The sequence below is a fragment of the Lottia gigantea genome, assembly GCF_000327385.1.
Source record: "Lottia gigantea unplaced genomic scaffold LOTGIsca_63, whole genome shotgun sequence".
Classification (NCBI taxonomy): domain Eukaryota; kingdom Metazoa; phylum Mollusca; class Gastropoda; family Lottiidae; genus Lottia; species Lottia gigantea.
The window spans coordinates 358908-383933 of NW_008710145.1; the positions used below are offsets into that span (position 1 = coordinate 358908).

General features: G+C 35.0%; 4 protein-coding genes across 4 annotated transcripts; all 4 read left to right on the forward strand.

The window, feature by feature from the left end:
• Positions 1-1109: 1109 nt before the first annotated feature.
• On the forward strand, positions 1110-5220 carry LOTGIDRAFT_128887 (hypothetical protein; the record flags this gene model as incomplete). The annotated part of the gene is made up of 4 exons (XM_009064483.1): positions 1110-1251; positions 3015-3212; positions 3375-4261; positions 5008-5220. The coding sequence occupies 4 exons, from the start codon at positions 1110-1112 to the stop codon at positions 5218-5220; spliced, it is 1440 nt and encodes a 479-aa protein (XP_009062731.1).
• A 13489-nt stretch (positions 5221-18709) lies between these two features.
• LOTGIDRAFT_194901 (hypothetical protein) lies at positions 18710-20427 on the forward strand (the record flags this gene model as incomplete). Its single annotated transcript, XM_009064484.1, has 2 exons — positions 18710-19053; positions 19948-20427. Coding segments are annotated over exons 1-2 (507 nt in total), but the record flags the coding sequence as incomplete, so codon positions are not given.
• A 165-nt stretch (positions 20428-20592) lies between these two features.
• On the forward strand, positions 20593-21633 carry LOTGIDRAFT_128873 (hypothetical protein; the record flags this gene model as incomplete). The annotated part of the gene is made up of 1 exon (XM_009064485.1): positions 20593-21633. The coding sequence occupies one exon, from the start codon at positions 20593-20595 to the stop codon at positions 21631-21633; it is 1041 nt and encodes a 346-aa protein (XP_009062733.1).
• Positions 21634-22095: 462 nt separating this feature from the next.
• On the forward strand, positions 22096-24746 carry LOTGIDRAFT_220526 (hypothetical protein). Its single transcript, XM_009064486.1, has 4 exons — positions 22096-22568; positions 22934-23022; positions 23186-23327; positions 23815-24746. Exons 1-4 carry the CDS (start codon positions 22123-22125, stop codon positions 23987-23989), a joined length of 852 nt encoding a protein of 283 aa, XP_009062734.1. The 5' UTR covers positions 22096-22122; the 3' UTR covers positions 23990-24746.
• Positions 24747-25026: the final 280 nt, after the last annotated feature.

A 25026-nucleotide genomic window follows, 5' to 3' on the forward strand; every position in this document is an offset into this window, starting at 1 on the left:
ATAGAAACAGAAAGAACTAGTAATGGGATTTTAAACGAATTTTGCGATCTTTTAACAATTTACAGTAATTCAGAGGCAATTTAAATTTATTCGAGGCCCAAATCAAAACCCGAAAATGGCGATTCTGCCCCTTTAAATAACATTCAGATCAGATTCAGAACCAAATAGCATCAGAACAATAGCAGAACAAGATCAGTGTAACATACCCTTCTTTCAGAATTCGAAGCTTCTCATGTATTTTGTTTCAACTATTAACTGTAATTTGATGGTCCAGTCAATATCGTCAAGTCGGTCGGTATACAGCGAATCCAGAAGGGATGATAAGGCCTTCCACCATGATTAAATTACTGTGATTACATATATAAGACAAGAGCTTATTGCATATGCTGCCACATGTTTAATATAAAAATTCTCATAAGAACAGCTAGGTTTCTAACGACAACTAAGTCGGCATGCTGCAAACACTTGTATAAAAATCATAATGGGAACAGCTAGGTTTCTATCCAAAGTTTAGACATGAAGTCAAATTATCGTCTTATTCATGTGTATCAGAACAGCTTTTGAAATGTAGGTTAACTTTCTAAAATTAGATTACGGGGAAAGGAGGGGCTGATGCTCCCGATGTACTTTCCATTGTTGGATTTTAGATAAAGTAAGCAAATGAAGAAACTCACTGACCATAGTTCCAATTTTTCTGTAACTAAATTAAATCTTTTGTGATTCAGTTGTGATAAAACGTTGTAGGCCTATGTGTATATTGGATGCAAATGCTGTAGTACCATTAACCGATTTATGACACACTTTGACCTTCAAAAGATTGCTTTGTAAATTTTGTGTGTCGTTTTCAATCAATTTTCAGGAAGCGCAGTGGAAGTTATTTCTTGGGGGTTCTATAAGAGAGTTTCTCTTATAAAACCTTATATACCAACAGCACGTCACATGTCAAAGTGTATATATTTTTTGTTAGTCCACTGGACTTGTGCCATGTAAACAAATTTCAAGGTTGAGGAATCAATAAGAAAGTTATAAAACACGGTAGCATCTGTTCATAAATTTATAAACGAAATAAGAAACAAGTACATACAAAAGTCTTTTCTTGTACAAATATCATGATCGAAGAAAATGAAGAAGTCAAAAGAGTCAACTTGAAGTCCCATTTGTCTACGACATCATTAGTTGTTTTGGGTGTTTCATCAACTATTGGAAGTGGGATATACATTGTTATAGGAGTTGTGGCTAAGGAACATGCAGGTAATGTGGAAGTTTTGTGATATCAAATTATGTGTCTCTCCAGCATGTTGATCCACTTATATGATTACTGTTTAGAGTAGCCTAAGTGTTTGTGATCAAATTGAACTGTAATGGAACACTACCTTATGTCCACGTCAAACTGTGCCGAAAATGACACACGATAAAAGAAATGTTAAATTTCGGGTCTGATCGTATCAATATTGGGCCATTGAGGATATCCTTAGCCATCGCATGACCAACGGTTGAGTTTTTTTGATAGTTACATCTTTGGCATGCCAAAAAATTTCGAAGGATGCGACATCCATTTTCGTTTTGAATTCGTGCGTCCATTTTACCCTTCGTTTAGGCCATCGTTAGAGCAGCTTTTCAAAATTGTCGTCTTCGGCTTTACTTCGTATTATTTTCTGTGCTGTCGGGCGTTTTTCAACTCATGAATAAAACACGAAGTTGTCCAATTGTCTTAGGAAGGTCTCACGACTAAGTGAAGCCCTCGCAAAGCCGTCGCGGGTCCATCGTGGATCCATCGTATCATAGTGCGATGGCATCACAATGGGACCCCGGTGAAGACTGTCGAATTTTAAATAATTTTCAAAATGTACAGTGTGTACTACTCCCAAAGATTCCCGATCAGCAACGAACTCGCGTTTGTTGGTTGTTGCTGACTATTCTACAGTCTGCTTCCACGGTCGTCTAAAAGTCTTCTATCATCGGTCATTCGAACGCATCGTATTCTCATTATGAAGTGACTTCTTCATAAGCCCACTCAGTGTGCGGTTATGGTGCAATCGTGGGTATTGAAGGCGGAATGGCAGCGACATCTGTCGTCATAACCATGACCTTCAAATATATTCGGCATGTATTTGGAGATGTGTTTCGCAAGATTTGTTGAGCGAGATTTGTTATCGAACATTTGTATTTGAACATTTGTTGGTAGAGTTTGTGTGTGACGTTTTGCATTGGAAGATATAATGAGGTAGATTTGAATTGGTAGTTTTGTATTTGAGGATATTTTTGGCATGAATTCTATTAATTGAATAATTGAAAAAAAGAATGCTTATCAAAGAATGTTCATTTTCAGTACAAATTATGATTTTTGTACACAAATGTCAATTTTCAATAACAAATGGTGAATTAAGCGTGCAAATTAAGAGATAAGGATTCAGAATTAAGAATTAAGAAATAGCAATGAAGAACATTGAATAAAAAGCCATCCTGCCTTCTATGTGGGACGTTCTGCGTGCATCGTACTCGGCCTTATATTGGCTGCTGTCCTAGTTCGGTGCTATCTTCGCCCGAAATTCATCTTTCCTTATTCGTATGGCCATCTGGTGTCAATATCGGGTCAGTGTGAAGCCTGCATTAAGCCACGAATAGACGGGGTACAGGTACGACAAGATTATCGTGTCGCCGACAAGATTTATAATATCAAACAAGTTTGATAATTGTCTCTGATAGTTTTATTGTCTGCAAGACAGACCGTCGTCATCCAATCATATTCCTGTATCTTTCAATTGCATGCTGCGCACGTGATTATCGACACGGTGGAAATCGACCGACTGGGGACTTTTTTTCTCCTCGTGTACCCGTGCCATTCGTCGAATCTCAAGACAAGACTCTAATCGGCGACAAAAGTCTCCGACCAAGACAGCTCGTGCGCCCGCACCTTAAGTCTAACTTAACCGATCAGAAACAATTTCTAAAAACTATGTTAATACGAAACTTTTAATCACGCTTCACGTGAATACCTGCTTATATATTTCCAGGTGCCTACGTTATCCTATGTTTTGTTCTGGCTGGAATAATAGCTTTCAGCAATTCCCTCGCCTACTCTGAACTATCGTGCAGATATAAAGGTTGTGGTGGCATCTTTACGTTCATGTTTAAATCATGGGGAGTAACTCAAGGATTCTTAGTTGGCTGGTTGAGCTTACATGGTACGTCTTTGGGTGTAGTATTTTATAGTATTATGACTGTTAATGAAAAATCATTGCAGCGTTTTGAGTCTTTCGCAATTCTTAGGAGGCACATCAACGATACAAAAACAGTTCGTGTAATAAATATTGCTTGTTATCAGATTTACTACGTGCTTGTCTTTGTAGGTGGCGTTTCTAGTATAAGTTTAGGTGCTCAGACATTTAGTTCTTATATAAACCAAATTTTGGATCAAACCAAATGGATTGTGACTTCTAATGTAACAAATACAAGCAATTCTGGATCTTTTGCATTACTTTCCTCAACGAATTCTTATAGTTTTAACGTACCAGCAACAGCGCTTATCGTTTTGTCATCGTGTATACTCATTTCTGGCACCACCAATCTCTTTAACGTCACAAAATTTACCACTGTCATATCAACATTGGCACTGCTAATTTTTATCATCTGTGGACTTCAGTATGGCGATGTTCACAACATTGTAAGTTTCCAGTCACACAGTGCGATGCCAATTCACATTTCTGGTATACTTCGAGGAGCAGCAATTTGCTACTTTGCTTATACAGGTTTCTCAGCAGTATGTTCTTCCGGAGAAGAAGCAAAAGATGCTAAAAGATCTATACCAATAGCTATTATTGTTGTGATGATATTTGTCGGATTACTGTACTGTGGCGTGACTGTATCAGTTTTAATGCTGCAGCCATACCGGTTATTTGATACCAAAGCTCCGCTAATGGCTGCAGTTCAATATGCTCACATCAGTCGGATGAGGTACGTCATACTAGTAGGGATGACTGTCGGACTGATTCAAGTAAATTTGTCGTGTTTATACCAAGTTTCAAGACTCGTTTTCTCCATGGCTAGAGACAGACTACTTCCTAGTGTGTTTGCAGCTGTATCAGGTAGCAACAAAACACCAATGTTGGCAATTATAGTTAGTGGTCTCTACTCCGTTGTTGCCTGTTCAGTTATATCATTTAAAACTCTAATATCTTTTTCCACTATATGTATTTTTGTTAATTCCACCCTTGCTAATATTCTCATAGTTTGGATAAATTGTTACACAGAACTTATTGAGGTTTCAGAACATAAATGGCATGACATTGCAACAGTTAGCAGCATTAAACAATCGAATATAGCAGATAAAACGCCCAATGCAGTGATTCTACAGCTTTTGCCGTTTTTAACAGACTGTAATGAAACCATATTAAGAATGGGAGATGCGAGCATAGCAACAAGTAGTTTCCAAATTGGCAGAGTCAGTCGTTTGTCTGACGATCTTTCGATGGATATAAAAGAATTCTCAAAATCAATGACAAATTCAAAACAAACAACATCTGTACCGTTTGTATTAAACAAACCGCTTTGCAATCTAAAGATTAAAGAGAAGGTTTTGGGTGTAGAAAATTATAACCAAAAGTGGTATTTAATAATTGTTTTAATAACTATAACGTGTAGTTGTGTGTTTCTATCCGGAACCATTATTTTATATTCTGGAGGAACACAGGATTTCTACTATAGTTCCTTGCTGACTATTTGTGTTTGTGGAGTGTTGTTGATGTGTGCTACCATTCACTTGTGTGTCTTGAAATCTTATGTTAAATCGAGGAAATACCTTGGATTGAGGGTAGGTTCATAATTTATATCTAAAAAACGTTGTCTTTTAAAAAACCTAAGTAAATGCAGTAACTTCCTCCTATTCGTAAACTTGTGAAATTCCAGTATGGCTTCACAGGAATAAAATTATTATGCACTTCATTACCCAATTAAACAGAAAATTACACATTCTACCGACATAAAGATATGGCCACTACGAACTTTAAGACTACATTTTTATTTCAGATGATTATGGTTCCATATTTACCAGTATTCAATATGTTCATTAATATTCACATGTTAGTTTCTATGAGTGACTCTATTGGGTTTCTATATTTTATATTTCTGACTCTACTGGGTAAGTTATTTATTATTTCTAAAAACGGGTTCCCATTTCTACGGAAGCGTATTAGGGCCATTCATTTTTTTTTTGAATTTTGAAGTTTTTTCGAAATTTGCACACCTTCCTGAGACTCTACTGCAGTAGCTGCAGCAACCATTCAACTTTCCTAGGCCTTCTGTAATGGATATATATATATATATATATATATATATATATATTTTGGAACATTTAGCAAAACCGGAAGTGCCACAGTTCAACCTGTGTAAAAAGTATCATCACTATTTATTCCTTTTATCTTGCTGTTTTCAGGAATGGTTCTATATTTCACAGTCAGAAGGTTGGCAAATAAGAACTAGAAACAGAAATATCTCCCACACCGTCCAAGTACTATAGTCGTATTGAATATAATACTTAAAATACTCAGGATGTTTCTCAGTGGTCATTTCTAAAAAACTGTTCTCAGCCGGAAGTGTTTGGAAGCAGCGTCTTGCTGATCACCCGTACCACCTTTTTACCTTTAACATCATTTCTAAAACAAACAGTTTTTATATCACAATACGAATAATTTAGACTATTTACATAAACATTGCTTGGATGAGTTACCTATATTGTAATAAAGAATGAAATACTGATAATATCAAGTCTTTTATAGGAGACTGAACATATCTATTATGAAGTTCATCTGCCACATGTCGTAATGCTTGAGTTACAATTAATATAGATTCTGATTGAAGATGATGAATACAGGGTTCTGTGATGTGGTACACCTTTTCTAGAAGCGTTTCATTGTCGCCATTTGACATATTGTAACCTGTAAAAGAAAGCCCTTCAATATTACCATCTTATACTAAATCTCTTCAATTCTTATCTCCTCTGAAGATTGAAAGTCAGACAGTGGATTTGTCTATGATGAAATGACGCCAACAGGTAGTTCTTATGTCATTCGAACTTCAATTCTATTTCAGTGTTTTAAATCTTCCCAAAGAAATGCTATTATCAAATTAAATCCAACCTACCAGATATGCTGTACTGATCAATTAATAAAATGATAAAAAAAATTGAAGTTTTACCTTAGTGTTATGAAAAAGATATGTGATCCCTTCTATTTGAGTATTTTTTCCTGTTTACTACTGCGACGTTATATTGTCTATATCATTACTTGACCGGATTATTTTACACTACCAATTATACGCTTCATATATTTAATAAGCTTAATCTTTACTATTGTTACCTGTTGGCTCAACCTGATTATGACATATAGACCATTAGCAGAGGGCAAATCAGGTCATGAATGTGAAAAATAGTTTTCATGTTTTTTTTTTATAAACTATGTTCAATCTATACCTATATATAAGCTAACCGGTTCATAACTGCTGTTTGGCATATGAAATCTCATTATATTCCAAATTAATAGTTTATTGTAAAATTAGATACAACCATTTCGCTTGTACATCACTTCCAGTTATATGGACGATTTCTCCTTAAAAATATAGCCAGGACTGTCACATAATATAGATGATGTAATAAACAATAATTCGAGCTCAATGGTTTAAATCGATAAAATCATTAAAACTGCTATAGAAGTTTACTTTAATTTAAACTTGAGCCTTTTTCATACATGTTTGATGACTTTATGCAAGTTCATGTTATGCAAGCTAGATATTCTTCACAAACGAACTGGGTACATTTTTCTGTTTTTAAAACACATTCCGTATTTTACCGGACGTTAAAAAACTGCGAAATGTTTCTTTGTATTGAACTCTGTCACCATTGGCCTAACACATACGTGAAGCATAAATTGTATGAATTTTATCGCGATCTGTAATACAAAGGATATAGCTGTAGGTATATTTTCGCGATGGAAAACAACCTATCGATCAAAAAATGACCAGGTACAATCGAGACCTAAACAATTCTTGAAAAACGGCACTGTAAGCCTATAAATTTAAAACGTCACACCGTCAAGTTCCATTCTGACTCAATCGTCACAAAGAAGAATTGTTTCAATTATTGTTGAAATAGGAGTAGCCTATACCAGACTCCACATTTACAATGCCTATAGAACACAGTAGTATGCATCTAATGATACTGTGGCAATTCTTAAAAATATGGCTCCTCATTTTTCAAAAGGTTATTTTCACGAATGATCAAGAGTCCGGTCGTTAGACTTGAATCTTGAGTAAAATCAAGCGTGTGCCTGTGCTTGCACGACGAGATTATCATGTCGCCGACGGGATTTAGATTCATTTTCCTTTCAATTGTATGCTCCGCACGTGATTATCGACAAGGTCGAAAACGACCGACACGAGATTTTCGTCTCCCCGAGTACCTGTGTCACTGTCAGTCGCAGAAACTCAAGACAAGACTATTCGGCGACAAAAGTCTCCAACCAAGACAGGTCGTTTGCCCACACCTTAAGTGTCTGTACCAAAAACAAGAACTAATAAAAAAAAAACGAAACGAAATTAATTTTAATTAAACTCGGATAAACCCTATCCGTTTACAAGCAAAATTTGACATGTTTTTACTAAGTCAAGGGCAATAACTCTAAACTCCAAATTCGAACTTGACCAAGATTTCATCGATATATACATGCATACCAAGTTTCATCAAGATCGGATAAAACTATATCCTCTATCATATTCACAAGCCAAATTTGATCCTTGTTAAGACACAGATACAGTGGTTCGTATTAGACACAGACGTTTTTGTCTCCAAAAGTGAAACTAGAATTATCGAAATGTGGATGTATGTATTAAAATAGGTAAACTTTCTAATGAATTATTTTCAGCACTAGCCCTATAAACAGCTTTCAGAAATGCATATTAATATCTTGTGTGTATAGACCTAATTACTCAGTTTCTACAGACTACAGTGAGTTTAGACCTCAACTGGGTTTTGTGGTGAAAGTAACAAAGTGAAGAATTTCGGCATACGAAAGTACGCATGGTCTTACAATCGTATCACGAAAATGGTTTTTGACAGGGTCTTAATAACCAAGGAAGTATGACGAATTGGGGGCGTGGTTTGGACACGATGGGTTCTTACATGGAAATAACACACACGAACGTAGCCCACAACCATTTTGAATCTTTACCTCGACTTGATAAGTCGAATTTTTATAAAGGCTAAATATTTCAACCAAGCCTCCAAATCGCATTAAAAGTCATTAAAAAGACAATATAGAGCGGAATGAGGTCTCTTGATTCACAAATTATCATAAGTTATCAAAATTTTCCAGGTTGGGGTCATAGGCCATTCTTTCACAAAGCAAAGCATATTTTCTTACCCACTTACATGTACAACTTCCGAGTCAACACCGACAGTCTCCGTAAAACTACGACGCCTGGTGTCAGAATGAGACAAAATACGTGCAATGGTAGGTGCACGTGCGCTCTGAACCAAATATATTATTATAAATTTATTCCTTGTAATTTACAGAGGTCATCATCGACTCAGCATAATTATAACATATTATATAAATGTTTAAAAACTGAATTAATATCAGAGTATAAATTAAATGATAAATATTGACCTATGTGCATCTCATTATACAAAAATAATACCAAGAATTTATGTATGGACAGTCCAGAGGTACATCAAGAAGGCAATATTATGATTAACTTTAAGGTTGATCTAACATACATAACCTTTCTAGTAAATGTCGTCACTGAACCCCGAGGTCAATTAATAATTATCAATCAATAACAATTTGACAGTATTTATCATGTTATTTTCGAATTACTTACACTGTTAAAAACAATTTGTAAAAATTACACATTAAAGAAGGCGAACACGTAGCGTGCTTTCTCATTTACGCAAACAACTGCATCCTAGATACCAAAAATAAAGGATCGTGAGCAAGCAACGGCCGGGATCAAAGAACGAAGCTAACAAATTTTAAGGGGGTGTTAATTTTGCGGGCGCTTCATTAATGGCCACAATGTTATCGGTAATGGTTACGCCCAATTTTAACAGTGTAATCACTATCCTGACTGTCTATGTGTAAGAAGAATAATTTTTGTTGAGAGTTTATTTGCAATTATGGACAAACAATTCGTGACTCTTTTATTGTGCCTTGTCTTTGCTATTACAATAGGTAAGTTTATATAGACTGTTTATCTGTAATTATGAATATTTTGTCTTCTCCAATCAAGTTTAATTTAATTTAACGCCCTGCTTTTCGTCTTACTGAGCTAATGCAGACGGCCTTTTTTTTTATACTTAACCAGTGCTTCATTTCGATACTCAAGAAATGTATGTCCGGGTAACATGATTGCTTCAAAATTGACAGCGGTAAGTCATAAGGGCTAATCCCCATATTCTACCTTTGAAATTATATGTGTATGTTTTTTCAATCATTGTTTTCCATTAAAAAAATGAACTGTTGTTTTAGTGAACTGCAAGACATGCCCCGATGGATCACCAGTTATATCATGTAAAGTAGATCCCTGCCGACATGCTGTTTGTGACAAATTTCCTGAAGCTGATTGCGTGTAAGTTTATTATATTTATTATTTAATATAAAGTTGAGAAGGAAATATAAGTTAACGAGAGATAAAACGTCTGTAACGTAATTGGAATGGCAAGAAATGTGTACAAGCATAAGGCGCGATACAAATGAGTTTTAGTCTATCCATAATATATTGATCGATCCTCCGACAACCCCTGATTACTCCGACAATCATCTACATAAATACAGCATGTTTGGATATAGTTCAGCAAGTCAAACTTATTTCAAGACGTTATTATTGTATATATTTGAACCTAGTTGAATAGAAAACGATACGACGCACACATTTTCGTTGAACACTTATAGGTGATTTAAACCTGTCAATTGTTATTAAGTTGTGGGTTGCTTTGAATTTAGCAATCTGACAGAAATGTAGTCCATCACGTCAATATCCAGTTGAACGACCACCACTTCCGGTTTATAATACTGTGACATCATTTAAAACCACGATTCATAAAAACCTCTGTACTATTTTTAGGGTGAACTTCTGTGGAAATACTGTTTGCCGAGCAGAATTCTTCGTGCAAGGTGCCAAAGTGACATGTTGATATGGGAATAGTGTAAAACTGAACAACGTACAACATCCACAACTCTTCATGAATGCTTGGAAGCACCATGTTTATAATTATATTTTTAAAATGTATATATACTTGATAAAATACTTGAGTTTCATTTTTATACGCCCACATCTCTCTATGTGGACGTATATTGTCGGCACCCCTGTTCGTCCGTCGGTACGTCCGTCCACAATTGCTCGTAAACACTCTACAAAACACAATTCTTGACGGATTTTGACAAAACTTGGTATGAGTGTTCGTAATCAACCAAGGATGAACCCTATTGAAAATCAGAAAAATCGCAAAATATTTAGTATGAGTTATTGTCCTTGTTCTTGAAAACGCGTTCAATTTTTAGAACGTAAACACTCTAGAAGGCACAATTCTTGACGGATTTTGACGAAACTTGGTGTGAGTGTTCGTAATCACCCAAGGATGAACCCTATTGAAAATAAGAAGAATCTAAAAATATTTAGTATGAGTTATTGCTCTTGTTCTTGAAAACGCGTTCAATTTTTAGCTCGTAATCATTCTAGAAGGCACAATTATTGAGGGATTTTGATGAAACTTTGTGTGAGTGTTCGTAATCACCCAAGGATGAACCCTATTGCAAATCAGAAGAATTGAAAAATATTTAGTATGAGTTATTGCCCTTGTTCTTGAAAACGCTTTCAAATTTAGCTCTTAAAAACTAAAAGGCATGATTCTTGCTGGATTTTGACAAAACTTGGTTTTATTATTCGCTGAAGATTGAATATTTGTCTTCTACAGTTTACACAAGCTAAAAATTGAACACGTTTTCAAGAACACGGGAAATAACTCATACTGAATATTATTCAGTATCGCTTTAAAGAGTTCAAAAGAAGTGTATGACTGAAGGTTAAATATTTCATACTGGGGATTGTACTGTACTGCTAAATATTTTTATTCAAAATCAAAGCTGCTAGTGGGCGTATATTACCTTGCCTGACAAGCTATCTTAGACCTCTTACGTAAGTTTTGAGGAGTTATCGCCCTTTAACCTCTATACAGTAAGTGCTTCTATCTACATCAATTGCTTTAAGACACTCTAAAAACTAGAGTGTTTGAAGGAATCAAATAAATTCGGTATGTGTATACATATTCATGAAACGAAGATCAAGTTCGAATTTGAGCTAATTTCGACCTTTAGAAGCAGAGTTATTGCCCTTGTCCCAAAATCTTGAATATGCTATTACTCTATTAGTTTTAAACCTATTTTGATGAAACTTAAAATTGATGTTTCGTTTTTACCACCCGCATGCCGTGTGGGCGTATATGGCTGTGGTCCACTATCTTTAAGTATCTGTACCACCCTTAATCTGCACATTTTAAAGAAACCAAACACGCTTTCTCCGACTTGACACATGACAATAATTCAATATAATATAGTAACATTTAGCTTTGTCCCTTGAAATATGAAAATTTGTTTTTGTATGAAATATGATATAGAAATGTGTATTTATACGTCTCTTGGTAATAAAAAGTACTAGGCCTATGTAATATTTCTTTTTTGTACAATACCCCGGAGATTGCGGAGAACCTACATATTTTGGAGCTTGTTTGAATAAAATCTGTCAAGTGATAACAGCTTAGCCCCCCGTTTCTCGTTTTCACCATGTTAAAAGCCAACTTTGGCATAAATATTGTGGTATTTAAATGAAGCTGAACCAATCATGAGTTCATCAAGACACAACCAGATATTCTACAATGTCTCTGTGCCCCACCTGGTACCAAAATACTGGTGAGGTGTAGGCTTAACTCACAGACTTGTACGAGGAAGAGACAATCCTACCCCACGACCGTACTGTGGTAACGTGTGGGGAAAAGGAACATTCGGCGTTCTACTAATGCGTGTCGATATCTTATCCGTAACTTTTCAAGGTTTGAATTTCATTTATTTTCTGCTCTGCAGTTTCAGACAGGAAAGTGACACATTTCCCTTTGATCCCCTCCCCTCTCCCATGTACCTAGTCATCAGAATCATCTGCCAGAGCCTGTAAAGGGAGTTAGAGTTTATCGACTACTAGAAAAATATTCTTGGAGACCTATTTGTTTTTATTCCTTTGAAAATCAAAACTTCAAACGAATGTTGATGTTCGCTCTCGGCGATGAATTTATGTATTCAGAAATAAATATTACTGATAGGCGATCACTTATTACAGTCTGTAAAACAAGGTTTTGGTTTTTTTTTATTGTAAAATAATCACCCCATTCCTCTGTGCGCAGAAATGGTGTCCTTGAAATAGATGAGATATGTGATCAACACGAGAAAATTCATATACAAAAAAAACAACAGAAAAATTATTAAACACTATATAAACAATTGTCAATTCTCATAACCTTGCACAATATAGATAAGCCATAACCTGACGAATAGCATGAATATAAGTAAAATAACTGTACTTTAAGCCACCATTCATTGAGCATTCCTCTACTGCATTGAGGCTAAGACGATGTTAAGAATTACTATATTGGTTTTGGTGATCTTATATCATGTGGAATCTCAAACCGTCAATATTAATCTGCACAATTCTCCAGTTGTACACCGTCTTAATCCTAAGTTTGTTGGTGTAACTCTTGATACATATATTATCAAAGCACACTGGGGAAGTTTCAATTTAAAGTAAGCAATTTTTTTTATCTCTAGAATAGTTGATCATAAAGCCCAATATCGTATACATGCAACCAGGCTTTAGTGGCTGAAAGTAGCTCAAATAGTCTTTGGTTGAAAAAGTTGTTAAAATGTCCATCGTAGACGTAGGGAACGTATATTTTTGACAAATTAAATGGAACAAAACGCCAACAATTTCCCTTATTGCACACTGAATGTAATCGATCAGACGCAGAAAATAGGAAATGGGAAATTCTTGGAAAATATTGACGGTGTGATAATTACAAGATATTTTCTACTATGAATCTGTTTCCTTCTTCCAGATCACCAAAAGTAATCACATTAGCTAGAGGTCTGGCTCCATGTTACTTTCGTGTTGGTGGAACTGACGCAGATTACTTAGTGTTTGATAAAAACAATCATCAAAAGCATTGGCCTAAACATGGAAGAAGATTCATATTGAACAAACCTAGGTTTTCAAATTTCAACATGTCCAGTAAGAATCATGTCAAATCCGACTATTGAAAGAAATGGTTCAAATCATTTTTATCTTCGTGAAAATATGATATAAATAATACCGATATATATAACATGTACCGAACTTGATCACCCTATCGACACATGCTTACTGTTGTCTATCGTAGAGACACAGACAGAAAGAGAAAGTTTATGTACAACTGAATATTTGCGAATACACCAAGCAAATACTAATATTGAGATACTACCGATTTCGTCTGCTTGATTTATATATCCGCGGTCGCTGTTATTGGTACCCACAACAATCTAAATATGCTAGTTGCTTCCTCAAATAATCTCCAATGTCATAAAAACACTTACTTCAGAAGTTATGCGCCACTGATATGGTATAATAATGTATCCCACAATGTTAATGGTGTCAAGGAAATTAAACCTCCTTTTTCAGCTGCAGATTGGGATGATCTAAACCAGTTTTTACAACAGGCCGGATTAGATTTCATCTTTGACTTCAATTCCCTTCTACGTAAAAACGGTCGGTGGGATCCAACCAATGCTAAAGATCTATTAAATTATTCAATATGGAAAGGGTACAAAATTTCTGGTATAGAATTAGGAAACGGTATGTATGGTTTTCAAAATAATGTTCAAAAAATCTCTTTAAAGATACATGCACCTTGGTGACAATATTTTAGGAGGTATTCAGTGAAACAAATACTATATTAAGCATTGGTAGTTACGTGTATTAATTTAATAGCTTAAATTGTCACTTTTTTGTATAATGTCATGAACAACATCATTACAGGTGTATTAGTTTACATTTTTTGAATTATCTTTAAAGGGTATTTCCACACTAGACAATAAAGAAAAACACTTATTAACACACGGGGGCTAGGATTCGCCAGTCTCGGTACCCGGATATCGATGACTATTCACTTATAATTGCAGTTTAAATTGCGATAGCAATAGATTTTTGTGAAAGGTAGACAAAGCTATACTCATGATACATAAAGTCATGTAAATTGTAAAAAACCTTTATAAAGTTCTGGACATATCATTGCTGTTGTAATAGCTCATCTTGATGGTAGGTTTACAGCTAAGGCATTCTTTTTCATTACTAATTCTTCAACATGATCGAATCCTTTTCTTTTTACAGAATTGGAATACTCTCCAACTACCGCCGTATCTGCGCAAGAAGACGCAAATGACTTCAAAATATTAAAACAAACATTATCTGGATTGCCTGCTCTTGGAAGACCTCTAATTATTGGACCGGATGTGGCTAATCTAGACACGAAATCAATGCAATACGCCCAGCAGTGAGATATTTTTAATAACATTTAAGATTTAGGCTGTAACGTAATCTGGTGAGAATACCTCTGGCACTGACTTCATCTTCTTGCTTAAAAACATAGACTTTCTTATATGCACAAATGCATATATTTTGGTAGATGTACAACCAATGCACAATGTATGTTCTGCTTACACAATTCTAATTTTTGTCGTTTCACAGATTCTTATGGGCTGGAGGTAAAGATGTCGTTGATATTATTTCTCTTCATCAGTAGGTATATTCTTTCACTTTTCAAACTCTGTTGTCACAGATGGCGGGAATGAATTGTTCATCTCTTGTATTTTGGGCTCATATTGTAAAGAGGTTTTCTAAAATTTTTATGTGTATCGGAGGCACTAATAGCATCAATTTGCACCGTTCCAATTTTCTATCAGACGTTCGTGGTTCCTGCAATTTCACTAAAACGTTTTATGACGTCAAAAATCGTGAAGTGAAGCATATTTTGCGACTAGTGACACTTAGTTTAATGGAGATGCAGACGGGAAACACAGACCTTTAACGTGTATCCAGTTTACATTTAATATACAGTCAAGTAACCTAATGTCGTGCTAACCTATTTTCTCGACTTATTTATAGATCAAACATTGTACACGAAAATAGGTGACGCATTCTGCCGCCGTTGCCGAGTTGGTTACTCATGAAATATGGGTCAAAGTGAGGGATTCATAAAGAAAATCGAAACAATCCAATTTTGAGGAAATATCTAAGACATAAAAATTTTTTTTTTTTAACTTTGACGAAATTCGGTGTTGAATCCTTATATCCATAAAAATATTTCAGCTACTATATGAGTAACAAAAAGGCTACAGTGAGTAACTTTCACAGTGCTCAAACAATGGATTCATTAATACCAAAGGTGACAAATGCTGTCAAAATTTGTAATCAGGCTGCTCCAGGAAAAGCGGTATGGTTAGGAGAAACATCAGTAGCATATGATTATATGCCAAATTCATTGGACAATCTTTATGTTGCCAGTTTCCTGTGAGTATATTAGCGTTATTGGTTCTAAATCTTCTATTCATGAAACAGGCTTTTGGCGAGTTTTTGTTAATAACTACAGTTCTAATAGTCTGTACAAAGTTAACTCTGTACAGGTAAATTTCAGAAACTTTCATTTTGTTTGCCTGCTTGATTTATGTCTGAGATATTTTAGTCAGTTTTACAATGAAACCTTCATGAATCTTAACTATTCTATTATTGCACTGAATATCAAGGCTATCCTATCCTGATTTATATTGATATCTACTCTACAGATGGATGGATAAATTAGGTGTGGGGACGAGAAATGGTATTGGGGGATTTTTGAGACAAGCTTTTTATGGCGCCTTGTTAGATAATCAGATGAACCCAACCAATGTAAGTCTCACAAAAGAGTTATTAAAATGGTAATGTGTCTAATAAAATCAGTTGACATTATAATAAATCCAACTATTCGATAACTAAATCAAATCGAATATTGATACACCAATGTAGAGACATTTTCCGGCTTGGTTAAGCTAGATACATTCATCGTCCGCTGCATGTCAAGTAATAACAATCTGAACTGCAAATCGAATTCCAAGATAACAGTTCGGAAATACATTTGTAACAGCTAATAAATTTTCATACGAGGAAATATATATGATGAAGTTTTTAAAGTTTTTTTTTATATCTAGCTAGAAAAGGTGTAACCATATCCTGTCTGGCGACACACCCGCCATTGCCATATCAACCTAACAATCCAGAAAGATTTGTTACTTTAGAATATATCTTGACCCATGTCCTTTGAACCGGTGAAGGGCGTTTAAACTTTATTTTTTTTAAACTTTTTACTCAGGATTATTGGATAACTGTATTGTACAAAAGATTGGTTAGTCCTGTGGTATTAAACGCTGGCAAATCTTCAAATTCAAATATTAGATACTATGCGCATTGCACTCACAAGTAAGTGCTCGCTAGATTGTATGTTGATGTCTGATCTTTAGTAAGAGGTGGTTTGAAATTAACTTACCTAAATTTGAGCGAAATGTACGAGATTTTGTTGACACTGTGATTTTTTCATAAACATCCAGGGTGCATATAAATGTACATTTCCTATAACTTGTTAGCTTAAAGGGACAGGTAGGCCATTCTTTTGAACAATCACACTTTAGTGAGCTAATCACTATTAGTGTTCACAACTGACCATCGAAATTTAAGCTTTCAAATCCATATGTTGTGTCCAGAATTATATGCATTTGAATGTTAAAATGACGACTCGTCAATTTAAGATAATCTGTGATATATAGAAAAGACATATATAGAAATAGTGAGTAAAATTCCTAGTTTGAAGTATTTTTAAAGAAATTATGTGATTATCGTACATTTCTAGTACTTCTGAAGACTATTTACATATATTCAAGACTAAAATCAACCACTCATAATGGCACACCTGTCCGAGGTATTGTCACTATATATAGATGACCCTTTAGTCAGGTTATTATGAATTTTGCAGTGGATAAGATTACTGCATATAAATCTGATTGTTATGTTATCATCATTCAATGTTCAACCTTATATTATTTTAATTTCTTTGAATTTTTTCCAGAACTGCGCCGGGATATGAACGTGGTAGTGTAACAGTATACATTATGAATATAGGGAGTTCACCTATTAATATCAATATAAACGGTATTAATGGTAATATACAACATCAGTATATATTCTCACCTGGTGACAACGCAGGTTTAAAATCATCGTATGTATATATTGATAATCTTTTATATTCATGGAATCAGGCTTCACTTACAGAGTTGTATAAAAATGGAAAAAAGCCAACCGCTCGGCTGTTTTGTGGTATCGTGTAGGGTAGGCCTACTGGGACATTGCCGAAACTATGTCTATATTGATCACTTGATCCTTGTAGATCTAACAAAGTTCATCAATAAAAAGTCAATAATAAGTCAATAAAAAGGAAATATAGGTAAGATAATGATTCAAACTGATAATATAATGTATTTTTGGATAACCAAGAGTAATAATATACATTAAACACAGAAGTTAGAGTAGGTTTTATCTCTCAAAGGCTATAAATACCAGAGTTTATAACAAAACACTAATATGTAAACTTTACTTGGCACTAGGGGACTACACAATGTGAATATGAAAATTACATAATTGAATATTGAATAATGTAAGGGCGAAACCCTTGATAAATTGTGAATGGATGATCTAAGCAGAAAAGAACATCTTATTAATAAACTAAAATTTAAACCCCTACTTCTTTGGGGATAGAATAGTAGAATGATTTATATATTTGTTAAACTATAACCTAAAATTTACAAAACTTTTGTTTTTCTTACAGTGCCATTAAATTGAATGGTGTGTTATTGAAGCTTTACAATGATCACCAGTTACCAAACCTGAATTACAAACAACATTCTGGAAGTTTTACATTATATGGATATAATATGGGATTTATAGTTCTACCTAAGGCTGGCAATCCTTCCTGTTGAATGATAATACAATATTCTAAAACTACTAGCCGATTTCTCTAATTACTGGACGTATAGTGTCATCAACCCTGCCCAGTCGTCTGTCCGTCTGTCAGTGAACAATTGCCTGTGAACGCGACAGCGACTGTCGTATTTGGTATGCTTAAATTTATATTCATGACATCTCGGTTAAGTTAAAAATTCATGAGTTTTCGCTGATCAGTGTTTGAATTATTGCCCTTTAGTTGGCCAAAATAGGTGAAAACTGGCTTGACGCATATGAACGTGGAAGAGACTAGGTTACAGTTTTTATCTGAGTTTTATGAAATTTGGTGTGCCTGTATATATTGACGAAATCTGGGATGAGTTTGAATTTCACACTTGCATTCAATATGGTGGCTCAGTGGCTCAACAGACTAGAAAAAGTTATAAACCAATAAATTTAAAAATTGTTTTTTTAATATTGAACCATAGGTTTCATGAACTAGGACTATTTCAAATGGGCACAAAACGGTGTAATTGTATGCTTGTAGTTATCTCCCTTTGCCACGTAAGCTTCAATGAGAAGGTTAGGTATCTTCAATTCATAACACTGTTACCATATTGATTATTATACACCGTTTATCTGCCAAGTGTAGAGTATATGGAGTATCTTGAGAAATGTGATGGTATAGCCATGTGTGGATGCAAAACTGCAATATCATCAATTTGAAATGTAGGCCTTAATCGTGTTTTCTCATATTAAACGGTATTTGACAGATATAGTTCAAAGTCCGATGTGCTACCAAGTATCGAGTATTTTTAGTAGCAGACCGACGATTGGAACACTAAAGATTATATAAGATTTGCGATAGTAGTTTATTTCTGAAGATTTGTGATAATGAATAGATTATTGATGTTTGTAAAAAATGAAAGCTGGTGAATGCAAAGCGAAGCAGAGATTAAAATGGTAAGACATTTATTAACCTCGCCCTATATTCGCATAGTAAACAAGTCTCGTTCATCCAGCTCCGTATATTATTATGCTAGATAGTCTCGCTTATCCTGTCGGGCGATGTTAAAGCATTTCCTTACTAAGACAAAAAGATCACTATTGGGAGTCAAAGTAATCGTAAAATGAAAATGTTTGATAATAATCTTTCAACGCCATATTAGAAGCACAAGATAAAGATAAATAAGACAATTTTATGGATAGGTATTCTGATATATTTATTACTTCAACGTTTCAATGTGGTCCTCACACCGTCATCGTCATATAATAGTTATAAACAATCAGTAACATAAGTATATACAGGTAATAATAGATAATATAAATCCTGTCGGGGAAGCACGGGGACACACGCGAGATTTAAATCAAGACTATAATCGGCGACAAATAACTCCGACCAACGCCGCACCTTTACCGATTTTTTTTTCGAATAATCGCCAGAGTGTACACAAATCGAGTGTCCGGGACATATCTGGCACATTAGATCTAAAGTCATCCTGACGTGCCTTGTCGGGAAATGCGCGAGGTTGCTTTAAAAATCGGTTAGTGTGCGGCGGCCTTAATAATATTCGCTATTTTAACTCGGGGTCAAGGTGGAGGTCGGCAAAGATGTGAAAATTGGTGTCAAAAATTGGTCTCCATTTTCACGACTTTCCAAAGAAGCCTAGTATATATGAGAAAAACCCAATATCAACTTGAAATTCTCAAAATTGACCCTGTATACCACGAGGGTAACGAACGAGATATTAGTCTAAGAATTTTAGAAAAACAGAGACGTCGACACACTTTAGCCCTGAGCATTTTTACTTTGAGAATGTAGTTACCTGCTTAAAAATACTGTATAATATATTTTAGGCAGAAGAAAATCCACCCGGTGACGAAGAATTCCAGATCTTGAGTCGATGCAGTAGAGAGAGGGTGTATTTAAGAATTAATAGCAATAGTGCAACACATACAGAGGATCAAGATCGAGATCATGAACATGGTGGTCAGTCACGTGGTAGTTTAAACTCGAGCCTTCAAGATGATTCAACTGATGAATTAACTCAAGCTTTGGACATGATTATGGATAGATCGGGTGACTTCCATGATCCTTCTCATGAATCATTCCTAAACAAACCACCAATCTGTAAGGCTGTGGAACTAGGAGAATATTCAACAGTTAGATCCTTATTGGATGCTGGTTTTGATATTTCCTCTAAGGACAGTGATGGAAATTCACCATTACATCTAGCAATCAGTTTAAAATTGTACGAAATCATGCAATTGCTACTGAGTCGAAATTGTCCCCTCGATACTTGCAATACAATAGGATATACCCCATTACACATGGCTGTAATAAATAGAGATACCCATGCCACATATTTGATATTAAATACAAACCAAAGACTAGTACTAAGTTATATATCACAGGGTGTAGCATGTCCACCGATAGATCTTAGAGCCCTATTCTCAGGTGATACCTGTCTACATATAGCTACAGAACAGAACTGTGTTGAAATGGTCAAGTTACTGGTAGGAAATGGTGCTAATTTAAATGCTCTGAATTTCCATTCACAATCTCCACTTATATTAGCCTGTAGATATGAATATTCTGATATAGTTACATTATTATGTTCTAAAGGTGCTGACCCTAATTTAAAGGGATATTTTGGGAATGAAAGATTAACGCCACTTAGTCTGTGTTCAAGATTAAATAAGTTAGAAATCACTAAGATTCTAGTGTATTATGGTGCCGATATTAATGCTAGTGATGATAGCGGTCCTAGTCCACTCTTTACTGCTCTCAGTCACCATTCTAATGAAGTCACTGACCTTTTCTTTTCTCAATGCCTGAATAAAGGTCTGGATGTAAAGCTCTGCCGTAGAAACCAAGAAACGTTGTTACATGCTCTGTTAGAATATAAAGGAGATCTGAAGTATCAATATGTAAAAGATGTAATTGCTCGTGGATGTCCTGTAAATCAAGCAACACGATCTAAAAACTACCCATTACACGAAGCAATCGGCTGGCGGGATGAGAAGATGATGAAGATCTTTTTAGATCTTGGGGCAGATTGGCGGTTATTAGACCGCTGGGGACAGAATGCCTTACATGTAGCTATTGCTACTGGTGGTTTAAGTATGGTTAGGATATTACTGTACAAGGGTGCGGATATCAACTCATTAACTACGTTAGGTGTGTCCCCATTGTATATTGCCTTTGAATTCGACCATATTGAAGTAGCAGAATATCTCATAGATCACGGAATTGACCTTAGACAAGAACTTTATTTGATTAAAACCAAAGCTAAAATGAGAAACATGGCAATGGATAGCAATCTTACGCCAAGCTTTCTTCAACTTAATCCTAGTTATAAAGAATATTTAAAACATTTAGCTAATACACCACCTAAACTCCTTACTGTTTGTGTTAGAAAATTAAGAAGCATATTTTCTGAAAACCATCAACCTCTAGCCAATGTATATTCACTTCCTATACCAACTATTTTACAGTCAAAATTAAGTTTTGATATAAAACCACAAGTATCTAGTGTATGAAAAATGTCATGTAATAATTTATTCGTAACAAAATGCCTTCTTCTATGAACCATATTTTCGAGTATTTATTTAGTATGAGTATTACCTCTGTTCTGAATTAGCAAGATTTTTTGTTGGGAAATTGATTTTTTTTTCGTGACACAGTAATGTTTGTTATTTGTTTAGTGAGGTTTCGCAAAAGTAATTTGTTGTTGGATGATGTTGTTATATAGGTGCTAGTATTGAAAAATGATTTCATAAAACTTACTAAGTTATGTTAATTTATTAATTTTATTATGTTATTAAAGTAATATTAACTATATTTGGGGTTTTATTCATAACGTTGTCTTTAAACTGAAAACGATTTTGTCTGACACTATTAATTTTATTGGGTCTGAAGTAACATGTTTTATTTAAGAATTATCTCCCCTACCATGTTTTACACAGTGTTCTTACAGCCTCCACAAATGTTCCTCACTTCAGGTTGAAAGATTACGGTAGATAACAGATATGAAAACTGCCTTGGTAATTGGTGCCTCGCGAGGCATTGGGAGGGAAATCAGTCTTACTCTTTCTAGAAATGGCTTTAATGTTTGTGTGGCTGCAAAAACAACAGATGAATCAAAACAACTTCCAGGGACGATATATTCTGTTAGCAAAGAAATACAAGATTTGGGTGGAAGTGCTCTACCAGTGAAATGTAATGTACGAGATATGACTGAGGTGAAAAATACAGTTAAAACTTGTATGGATAAATTTGGGGGAATTGATGTGGCTGTTTACAATGCTGGGTCAATCTTTTGGGAGAAAGTTTGCAGAACACCTTTAAAAAGATTTGATCTCATGTTAGACGTGAATTTACGTGGCTCTTATTCTATGGTAGAGGAATTACTCCCGGTTTATCAAGAACAGAAATCAGGGAAGTTTATAATGGTTTCACCCCCCATATATTCCAGGTAGGTATGGTTACCACTCAATTGAAATATCAGTGAAGCTCTGGTTCAACACAAGCAATGGGAAAGGAGTGAATACTTCAGCCAAATACCGCCAATAGGTCACACAATCTAAAGATGACATTGGTAAATAGTCCTTCCAAGATCGGCATTGGGTGTTATCCCCAATCGGTAAAAATATCTCATGTAGAGTAACTGGGCGTTAAAGTGTTTTCTGTGTATAGTATAATCATCATTATTATACCAAAAGTGTATACCGTAACAGCTTAAAATTCAGTATTCGGTGTATATGCCATAATTATCATATGTAACACTACATAGTCAACATTTCTTTCAGCGAATTTATCGTCTGTGTGATTTTTTTCCAGATTTTTTGAAGGCAAGACACCATATTCAATTAGTAAGATTGGTGTTAGTATTTTAACTCAAGGACTAGCTAAAGAATTAAAAGATACAGGTAATGTATCAATAGTTCTTTTTCTGAAGCAAAACATATATATCATCAAATATTTTATTTACTGTGACACTTCAGCTGTGCTTCATTTCTTGGTTGTCGTCAATACCAAATACAACTGACTTACACAGGAAATTATCAATTAATGACCCTTCTTTTTTTCAAGGTATAAGCATAACATCTCTCTGGCCAGCCACTGGAATCAAGTCGCATGTTACTGATGTTAATCACATTGAACAAAAATTATTGAGAAAAGCTACAATAGTTGCTGATGCTTGTCTTCGAATAGCACAAGAACGGTCTGGCAAGTGAGTTCCCTAAAGCTTTAATCTAATGTCTTTAATGTTCACGACAATTGTAGTCATTGAATTCAAAAAGACACATTGAAGAATATTGTACATCGTGCATTATATTCTACTTTAAGGGACAGGTGCAGCATTTAGGGGTTTATTTTAGGCTTGAATATGTGTAAATATTCTTTAGAAGTACTAGAAACGTACACATATCCCATAATTTGTTTAAAAATACTTCATAGTAGGAATTTTACTCACCATTTCTATATATGTCTTTTCTGTATATCACAGATTATCTTAAATTGACGAATCGTCAAACGCGGATAATTCCGGACACACATGGATTTAATGGCTCAAATTGCGACTGGGCTGTAAACACTGTTACTGATTGGCAAAGCTAAAAATTCCCGTTTCTGAAACTAAAGTAGAATTGGTCCAAAAATATAGCGCACCTGTCCCTTTAAATTAAGTTTATAATATTTTGTCATATTTCCCATTGAAGGTTGAATGGAAAGTGCCTTATAGACGAAGATTTTTTAAGATCAGAAGGCGTCACCGATTTCACACAATACAGATGTGACCCCCGTTTCGAACCTCCAAGGATGATGCCTGCTGAATTTCCCTCACTCAAAGTTAAAGAAGAAGGGGATTCATTTAAAGTCTTTTCAAAATTATAATCAGTAGAAAGATAGAGCAGTCTCGTCTGATTGAGTATCATTTTTGATAAGGAAAGCTTGTACGTGTGTTTACAGCGTCAAAGAGAGATGAAACGATGATACATGAACATATCTTGTCAATATCCACCAGAAATTGTTATTGAAATTAAGAAAGGATACAGTCTTTCAGTGTTCTAGAACTAATGATGATTAATTAAAATCAGATCTATTTCTTACTCTACACGTTCAGTTTATTTATTAAACACAATCTTAAGTCAATATCTATCACACAATGTCACGATATGGCTTAACCCTCAAATCATATTTTGCCACTTTGCAATCACTTACAAATGCCTTGTGCTCGTTACGGCGTTAAAACATCACGTACAGGGCTGAAGATGTGCAAATCCGTAGCGAATAGTAATACTTCTAGCACGCCAATTGATCCGACGAGTCGGGCGCGTGTTTCCAAGGAGCATGCCTTGTTTGAATCGAGTGATTATCAGAAAGGCTGTTAGTAATCCATACTGGATGAAACACAAGCAAACATCTTTATTTAAAGACAGTGTTCCGTGCCAAGAACTGTGTTTGTGCTAATGCAGCAAGATTGGGGGGGTATCTTGTTATAGTGTGACCCCTATATTTGTCTACAATTAACGTGACTGATTTTTGCCGTAGCAACGTGCAATTCTGTCCAATTTGAACATGTTTGATTGTAACAGTAATCCTCCCTTCTTATAATTAATACGCTAGGTGGAAGAGATTAAACTATTCTTGGAACATTTTATTACTTTCATTAACTTGATAAATACATAAAGGTCATCTGTAGACTGTAATAGGATACTTGGACTATCCAATCTGCTCCTATTCAGAACATTTACTTTCTCTCGCCATTAACCAGGACTGACTTCCACATTTCTTGTGGTGTTCGTCTAAATAATTTAATGGACAATTCCAATACAGTTAATGACAGAGAAAACATTGCTTCAAGAACAAATTAATGATATGTGTTTTCAGTAAGTGACTAAACAAATTTCAGATTTTTTTTACTTTCGAAT

What these genes read in the sequence shown, in the direction of transcription:
- LOTGIDRAFT_220526 (XM_009064486.1), top strand. Translation starts at nt 22,123, where the DNA reads ATGAAAACTGCCTTGGTAATTGGTGCCTCGCGAGGCATTGGGAGGGAA. An exon ending in TCACCCCCCATATATTCCAG is followed by an intron (nt 22,569 to 22,933) that starts GTAGGTATGGTT and finishes ATTTTTTTCCAG; the next exon opens with ATTTTTTGAAGGCAAGACAC. An exon ending in TAAAGAATTAAAAGATACAG is followed by an intron (nt 23,023 to 23,185) that starts GTAATGTATCAA and finishes CTTTTTTTCAAG; the next exon opens with GTATAAGCATAACATCTCTC.